This window comes from Sinocyclocheilus rhinocerous, unplaced genomic scaffold (genome assembly GCF_001515625.1).
Source record: "Sinocyclocheilus rhinocerous isolate Xijiao unplaced genomic scaffold, SAMN03320098_v1.1 scaffold852, whole genome shotgun sequence".
Taxonomy (NCBI): Eukaryota; Metazoa; Chordata; class Actinopteri; order Cypriniformes; family Cyprinidae; genus Sinocyclocheilus; species Sinocyclocheilus rhinocerous.
This window is the reverse complement of record NW_015626422.1, coordinates 464640-473809: the sequence shown is the minus strand read 5'-3', so window position 1 is coordinate 473809 and position 9170 is coordinate 464640. Positions and strand designations below refer to the sequence as shown.

Genomic DNA, 9170 nt, shown 5'->3' with positions numbered 1-9170 from the left:
TTGAGTTATTTTAGTTTCTCAAACAAAATGAAAATGAACTTTTGCTGTGGCAACTAGTTGAAATAAAATAAGTTCAAGTTTTTTTTCATCAAGTAATGTTTTTTATGGTGTTAATAATCCAGTCCCATTCTTCCACTTGTTTTATTTTAAAGTTTTTATAATGTTATGCATATAGTCCGACTGATGTGTGGATCAGTAACTCCATCTGTTCTCTCTCTCTCTCTTCATGTTGTGTTTCTCAGGCTGAAGGCGGCGGAGGAGAGTTTCCGGCAGGTCAAAGAAAAAGCCACATACAGTGTCAAACCCAAACACGCGTCTGGAATCGTAAGTCAGTTTATTCACAGCGCACATGGTTTCAAAGCAGCTTTACTGAAATATCTTCATGCCTTACAGTCGCATTTATCATTAGAGCGAGCTAGACAATCAGTCAATTTTGTTTCATTTCCAGCCATTTGATGCAGTGAGGAGCTTCATTACTATTAGATGACGTGTATCACTGACAGTGAAGTGATGCACATGAAAGACAGGATTAAAATGCTTTATTAAACTCCATGAATGTCTGTTGAGTGAGTTACTGAACCTGCAGAGGCCAAAAACACTGACGCTGAGAGATTCCTGTAGCTCATACAGCAGGTCATGCGCATGCAACGTCAAATAATGGGTTTGATTCCCAGAGTGTGCATGAGCTGATCAAAGTCACTTTGCCAGATGCATGTAAATGTATTTAAATGCAGTGTTACATTTTAAAAGTTACTATGGAAGCTTGTTTCTGCCACTGAATAAAAAATAATTTACTTTTTATCTCACAATTCTGACTTTTTTCTTGCAATTGTGAGCTTAAATATCACAGTTGACTTTATAACGCAGTTGCGAGTTTATATCATGCAGGTGTGAGGGAAAAAAAGATTTAAACTTGCAATTCACCTTTATTTGTATAGCGCTTTATACAATACTGGCTGTCAAAGCAGTTTTACAGTGTCAAACAGGAAAATAGTTTGTCAATAATGCAAGAAGACAATAGCAGAAAAGCAAAACGAAAAGCAACGGTCCTAGTACTGAGCCTTGTGGCACTCCATACTGTACTTGTGATCGATATGATATCTCGTCATTCACTGCTACGAATTGATGACAGTCAGATAAGTAAGATTTGAACCATGACAATGCAGTTCCACTAATGCCACTAATTCTGTGAAATAAGTCAGAATTGTGAGATCTAAACTTGCAATTGCATTATAAAGTCAGAATTGCGAGGTATAAACCAGCAATTCTGACTTTTTTTCTCACAATTTATCTCGCAATTCTGATTTTATACCATGCAATTGTGAGTTAGAAAGTCAGAATTGAGAGACATAAACTTGCAATTGTAAGAAAATATTCTCTTTTTCGTCAGAATTGAACTTTATAACATGCAATAGCGAGTTTATATCAGAAAATTCTGAGAAAAGAAGTCATAATTGTGAGATGTAAACTTTTGCGAGCAAAAAGTCAGAATTGTGAGATAAAAGTCGCAATTACCTTGTTTAATTATTTATTTAGTGGCGGAAACAGGCTTCCATAAGTAACACATGTTGACGGCCGTAAGTATATGAGCTCAGATGCTTTGACTTGTAGTTTGGATGCACATCTCTAATCGCTCCTCATGATTCTGAGATGATAATTAACTTGTCATGCGGCTTTAGTCCTACAGCAACTGCACTGACCGTTATAAAAGTGTTTCCAGTGAGCTAAGAGAAATTCACATGCAGATTTACTTTCGGGATGTAAATTGAGATTGTGAGTGCTGCATGTGCTTTCATCACTAAATGAGCGTCCTTATTTCCTCTCAGAAAGCAAAGCTGGGCATGAAGATCTGAGGCGGATGTGAACTGACAGACGGACGCTCTTGTGCCGTTTCATCTGTAAATCGCTCTCGCAGCAGCTTCAGTGTTACCTGTCGTACCACACAGGAAGTGATCCGCCGTCTGAATGTGATGTCATATCCTGTGTCCTGACCGATGAACATATCAGACGTTTCCTCCACCATACATACTGGAGGACTGAAGCAATATCATCAAAAAAAAGTCATTTTGTTTTTAACAGATCAGAAAAGATGAGAGAATCAGGATTTCCGATGCATCTTCATTTTAAACATCGGCACCGTCAGACGCTTTTAAACCAACACTAGTTAGTGCAGTTTAGTCCTGTAGTCTTCAGCCCAGTTAACATGTTCAAAGCACACTCCAGTCCTACAGGACCTAAAAGAGACACTCCAGTATGTACAGTATGAATCAGATCAGACAGCAGCGAACGATCAGGAATCAACTCAGTGTTTTTGTGAAATTATGCAAGATTGTTTTCTGGTTTTGCTGCATCCACTCATTCACTCACTCACTCGATGTATTTAAGAAGATGTTTTTTAAATTAATGTAAATTATATTAACATCTTTATGTAGCATTCTGGTTTGTTTTTAGCATGTGCGTGTCGGAGGTGTGGATGGGTGTCTGCGCTCCATGTGCAATAACTGTTTGTATCGGAACGTTTTGAGAAGAGTGTAATTTATGTAAAATAAAGGGATTAATAAATTCAGAAATTTTAATTTATTTCACACGATTGGAGATTTACTTTCATATTCGCCATGGGAATCTTATCTTATGAATCTCTTCAGGATTCTCAAACAAGCATTTTGGTTCATTTTGTTGGTTATTATTCAGACACTAATAAGAATTCAGGACGCTTAGCTCAGTTTAACACATTTCACCATGTTAAAGGGACGTTCACACCAAAAACTTAATTTCAAACAAATCATTTCAAATAATAGGATTAACAATATGGAAAAGGCAACAGATATTGCATTCTCATGGTCTGTTCTTCTGATTTAATGAACATATCCCATAAAAAAAATTCACTGGAATGCATACGAATCTCCCCAAATCCTCATCCACGTCTCTTTCCCGGTTTGTTTTTTATGTGGATATTTTACAATGTCTTTTTCTTCCCTTTACTGGAAGGTTTCAAAGCAGGGAAATACTATTCATGTCAAAATGAGGGAAAGCACTTTGAATTGTCTATCACTCTTCCAGATAATGGAAATAATGCACGTAGGAAAAGGGTTGATATTAGCGTCCACACCAGTTTATTATAAGCACACACTTAAGTTACATCTGCAAAATCACTCTGAAAATCATCGTTATCTTATGGAAGCCTGTTTCTGCGACAAAAAAATAATAATAAATAAAAAAGGTAATTGCAACTTTTTATCTCAATTCTACATTTTATAAAGTTTATAGCTCACAATTTTCTTAATTCTGAGAAAAACGACATTTGCACGCAAGAAACTCAAAATTGTGAGACAAAAACTTGCAATTCAGAAAAAAAAAAGTCATAATTGCAAGAGATAAACTGAGAACTCACAATTGACTTCTTTTCTCTGAATTCTGTTTACATCTTGCAATTGTTTTTGTTTCTACCATTAAATAAAAAATAAAAAAAGGTAATTGCGCCTTTTTTTAAATCTGACAATTCTGACCTTTTCTCGCAATTGCATGCTTATATTTTGCAATTCTGCCTTTTTTCTCCTTTCTGCGTGATATAATCTCAAAATTGAGATATAAACTCAGTTCTGTGAAAAATGTCATAACTACAAGATATAAATTTAAAAAAGAATGAATTACTTTTCTCTGATTTCTGACTTAATATCTTACAATTCTGAATTGTGAGAAAAATTCTGAACTGTGAGATATAAACCCAGAATTACAAGGAAAAAAATCAACATTGTGATATTAAAAAGTCCATATCTTATAGTTGTGATGTGACTCCACTATTCTCTTATAGTTACAGCGATTATTGAAACTTTGTCATAGTTATCATTCCTGGTGTGAACGGGCCTTTATATCCAGTACACCAATTTTCCCCACAAAAATCTGCAGATTTGCATTGGATCTGCATTGGATTGATCACTGAGGTTCTCAAACGTAATAATGTGAATCTTGCAGGGTTTTTAAATGGTGCAAATCAAGCTCTACTGCAAGATAACTGTACTAACCAATGGAGAAAACCCGACTGGGTTAAACCACATGAAGGCTAGTTTTCCCATGTCAGCTCTGGACTGAACTCCTCAAGAACAGAAGACAAGAATAGAACTCAATATTTTTAATATAGACTTCAGTTGTTTCTCTACATATATATATACTTTTGCTGTACCATATTTCCATAGAATCTCTATAATCAGTCTAGTTATGCATGTTTGGTGTTAGCTATCATCAGTCGTCACACAGGCAGCAGCTCCTGGATAGAGTTCAGTGTTTAGTCAATTCTCTGCACGTCAGTCTGTTTCCACACACTCTCTAGTGACTGTTTGAGACCATTGGTGACTGATGGTGTCTAGTGGTGACCGATGATGACCGATAGTGACTAATGATGACTTATAGTGTCCATTGGTGACCGATAGTGATCAGTAGTGACCGTTGGCATTAGTGCTGACCGATAGTGATCAGTGGTGACCGTTGGCACTAGTGCTGACCGATATTGACCGGTGTCCAGCAGGACAGTCTTGCGATGACGTGATGAAGCCTTGCAGTCTTTCAGCTCAGATTAGCAGCAGGTGTTTCCAGTGGAACGTCGTCAGGATCTCACTGTTTCCCAGACTCGGACACGCTGACGGACATGCAGCGGCACTGCTTGACGCGCTGGATCTTGCGGTAGCGGACATCTGGCTGCAGGTCGGGGCAGTTGAGCTCCACGGTGAGGCTGGTGAAGCGCTGCGGCCTGCAGAAGGCGCAGGACTGGAAGGACTCCTGCTCCTTCCTGACGTGCCGCGGGATGTAGAAGGAGTTGCACTGGCCGTAACAGAAGCGGTTGATGACGGTGCGGCTCTTGCAGCCCTCCTGACTGACCGTCTGCCGTAGCGGCTGCGTCTTGCACCAGTCGCTCTTCAGGTACTTGCGCTCCGTCACCACCAGAGCTTCCTGGCTGGAGGCCAGCACTTCCTGTTTGCGGGCACGCCGGTCGGAGGTGTTGGAGCCGGTTTTGTGGGGTGACGGGATGGATCCCTGCGGTCGGGTCTTACGGCCGGTGGAGGCGACGCACAGCAGGCCGGCTAGCAGCAGCCATAGCGCCACCTTACAGCTCATCCTGGAACAGACCGAGAGAGAGAGAGACGGTTAAAACATCAGAAACCACATCCTGTCTGACAGGAAGTCATGAGATGAGGGTGAGACGAGCAGCTGACCTCCTGACCCCTGATCATTACACACACCTGTGAGTATAAGATCATGCCATCAGCAATATTTTTGCTCTCTTTAGTTGCTTAAGACACGAAAGACTGAACATGAAGTGCTTTTATGCTAAAAGTCGATTAATTTCACTAGTTGAGCTCCAAACGACAGACATGAACTAAAAGACACAAACTCCAACTCTGATTTAATCGTGTCATTGAGGAATAGGGTTAGGGTTAACTAGACTAGAGTTATGGTTTAGGGTTAGACTTTTTAATAGTTGTCACACCACAAACACTATGTAGACTTCATTCGCGCCTACCGTTTCTTTTATCTCTAGAGAATGAGTTAATTACAGACCGATCTTAAATCTACCTTTTCTGTCAAAGAGTCTAGAAAAGGCAGTATCCTGTCAGCTATGTTCCTCCTTAGATTTAGTCAGGATTTAGACCGTATCATAGTACTGAGACTGCTCTCATCAGTGTTACAAATGACCTGCTCTTATCATCTGATCGTGGTTGTATCTCTCTATTAGTGCTACTGGATCTTAGCGCTGCGTTTGACACTATCGACCACAACATTCTTTTGAATAGACTAGAAAATTATGTTGGAAATAGTGGAATTTCATTGTCATGGTTCAAATCTTACTTATTTGACCGTCATCAATTCGTAGCAGTGAATGAAGAGGTATCATATTGATCACAAGTGCAGTATGGAGTGCCACAAGGCTCAGTACTAGGACCGTTGCTTTTCACGCTTTACATGTTACCCTTGGGAGATATCATCAAGAAACATGGTGTTAGCTTCCACTGTTATGTTGATGATACTCAGCTCTATATTTCTTTATGGCCCAACGAAACCTACCAATTTGCTAAACTAACAGAATGCATAGTTGATATAAAAAACTGGATGACGAGTAATTTCTTACTGCTAAATTCTGAAAAAAGCAGGTGTTAATTATCGGACCAAAAACCTCTGCATGTAATAATCTAGAACACTGTCTAACACTTGATGGCTGCTCTGTTAATTCCTCGTCATCAGTTAGGAATCTTTGATAATACCTAGAATATCAAAATCAACTGCGGGCGGCAGATCTTTTTCCTATTTACCGCCCAAACTCTGGAACAATCTACCTAGCATTGTTCGGGAGGCAGGCACACTCTGTCAGTTTAAATCTAGATTATGCATGGTTCATAAACTTCATAAAATACCTTCATAAAATGATGGTTGAACCACTGATGCCACATGGACTATTTTAATGATGTCCTTACTTCCTTTCTGGGCCTTGAACGTGGTAGTTTTCTTGCTGTCTATAGATGGTCAGAAAGCTCTCGGATTGTGAGAACAATTCTGAACTGTGAGATATAAACCCAGAATTGCAAGGGGGAAAAAAATCAGAATTGTGATATTAAAAAAGTCCATATCATATAGCTGTGATGTGACTCCACTATTCTCTTATAGTTACAGTGATTATTGAAACTTTGTCATAGTTATCATTCCTGGTGTGAACGGGCCTTTATATACAGTACACCAATTTTCCCCACAAAAATCTGCAGATTTGCATTGGATTGATCCCTGATATCAATGCAGAAAAATATCTTAATTTGTGTTCCGAAGATGAATGAAGGTCTTACGGGTTTGGAACGACATGAGGGTGAGTAATTAATGACAGAATTTTCATTTTTGGGTGAACTATCCCTTTAATTAGGTTGGGCTTATCTCATTTTAATAAAGTAGTTATCACACTACAAACCAGGGGCTGAGCGCCATTCAGAACTGAACTGAAATGATGGCTTTTAAATTCCGATTCAATTCCTGAATTAGAATTTCAGTTTCACACACACTCTCTCACTCACGCACAAACACACTCGCATCTTAAAACCATGATTAATGATTAAAAACACATTCAGTGGGACTCAATGTTATATGACCCTACAGTTCTGACGGTTCAGTTTGACTGAATCTCTCCTCGTGTTCTTTCTGGGGTCGAAGCGTTTCACCCTGAGCTTTCACTTTGTTTCCTGTGAAGACAGGAAGTCACAGATTAACTTTAATTTGTCACTTTGTCTGCATTCAGCAGAGTTTCGGCAGCAGCCTGAATGATTACGGCTCTGGAACGAGAGCGAGCGATCCGTCAATCACGCTGGACATCTTTAGCACAGATGTGGCATCGCCGGAAGGAAAAACAAATGTGATTCATTCCCATAAACGAAATATTTACAAAGCGGCTCTTTTTTTCGTGAATCAAAGCCCCTCGCTTTCATTCCAGAGAGCGTCAAGGCTGAACCTTCCTTTTTAAGATTTTCCTGTTCTTGATTAGAAATCTCCAGGAACGACGGGCTTTTGTTTTTCCTCTCTGAAGCCTGACGGCTCTGGGAGTCTCGTCTACGCTCGCTGTTGTTCACAGTCAGCAGAACAAGGGCTGTTTGCATGAAGATGATGAATGAGAGTCGTTGCTTTAGTGTTGGGGATACGGAGTTTGATTTCGTGACCTCGGTGCAGACGCCTCATAAATCTCACGACCCTGAACTCGCTCCGTCTTAAACTCCTTGTGTTTTGTTGCACAAGACATACAGCGTCACTGAGAGTCGATGACTGCAGCTCCGTCTCTCGGAGTGTCTCCAGAGCTGCTGAAGGTCACGATGGTGGAGACGCTTGTTTGATTTAGTCATTCCGGCTTTATTTGACCTGTCAGACGTGTTTCTCCCTCATCTGATAAGATGAAGCTCTCGTATGAGAGGAAACTCTTGTCTATATTTGTTACACATGAACCACAAAAAAAACTGGTGCAAATTTTTTTTTTTACACTGATGAGAAACCTTATTTTAATATCATTGTGTGAAATTTATAAAAACATATAATCTGAGAATTATCAGTATTAACACCATTGGAATGAAAGGAATTTCATTAAATTCCTTTGAATTTATAACTCATGATTGCTCATGAAACAATCCAAATTTATAAAACAAAACAACATAAATATTACTCTGAAAAATCTCAAACAAAATAAATAAATTTTACTTGCATAAACTTTCACTTTCAGATGAAAAACTGATGTTTTTCATGCTGCGATGGATCATCAATAGACATAGATATTCATGTTCATCAACAAAATTCAGTCCCAAAAGTGTTAGCAAAATATGTTTTACAAAGTTGTTTTGACGCTAATATAACTCCATAGACCATTTTACAAAAAGTTCTTTTGACACCTAATGGGACTCCATACAAACCCGAAACGTGTAACTTTTTTTAAATGGTTATCCCTCTTAAAAATAATAGTAAAACATCTGAAAGAAATAAAAGATGTGTATTTTGAGGGTCTTAAAGCATTGGCAAAGTTTAGTTCGCTTACTAAAAACCATTTGAGGGGAAAGGAAAGGTCGTGACCTTTGTTTAGTGTCGAGGAAGATGGGAGGGGTCACAGGAAGCGACACAAAAACCAGCCAATTACACTCTTCGAGAAAACGTTCAGTGGGGTTCAATCTAGAAACTTTTCTTTCAAGAGTGTAGATAGTTTGCCATAATATATAAATATGTACAAAATACATTCATAAAACGGACTGATTTTGATTGGATGAGACACAATTGAAATAAATTTTTTTTTAAAAAGTGAAAATACGCAGTTTGGTCACTCTAATTCATTATTCCAATTATCATTTTTAATACTTTTGCCTGCTGCTGCCTTTTTGTAAAAGCAATGACAATGTAATAATTAACACACTTCTGAAAGTGAACAGCGTGTTATCAAACAGTCAGTCACTTTCCAAACAGAGTTAATGTTCACAGCGAACGCAGCGGCACTCGAGACGCCCACATCAACCACAATACACTCCTGTCACCAAACACACACACACACACACACAGACGCACACTCACTCGCGCGCACACACACACATGCACACACTCACACACACACTCTCACACACAGACACACACTCACGCACTCACTCGCACACACTCTCTCTCTCTCACACACA

The 9170-nt window shown here is 39.1% G+C and overlaps 2 protein-coding genes across 3 annotated transcripts in view; one reads left to right on the top strand and one right to left on the bottom strand.

The window, feature by feature from the left end:
• fmn2b (formin 2b) overlaps positions 1-2051 on the top strand; it is a 58828-nt gene extending 56777 nt beyond the window's left edge. For both annotated transcript variants that reach the window (XM_016521482.1, XM_016521474.1), the window contains 2 exons: positions 243-324; positions 1827-2051. In XM_016521482.1, coding sequence (XP_016376968.1) covers positions 243-324; positions 1827-1853 — 109 coding nt within the window. In that variant the 3' untranslated portion in view covers positions 1854-2051. The remainder of the gene's footprint in view (positions 1-242; positions 325-1826) is intronic.
• Positions 1-9170, bottom strand: part of LOC107715369 (gremlin-2-like) — a 15949-nt gene that overhangs the window by 3817 nt on the left and 2962 nt on the right. The window contains exon 2 of the mRNA XM_016521495.1: positions 4170-5110. Within this exon, the coding sequence (XP_016376981.1) occupies positions 4609-5109 (501 nt within the window). The 5' untranslated portion in view covers position 5110 and the 3' untranslated portion in view covers positions 4170-4608. The remainder of the gene's footprint in view (positions 1-4169; positions 5111-9170) is intronic.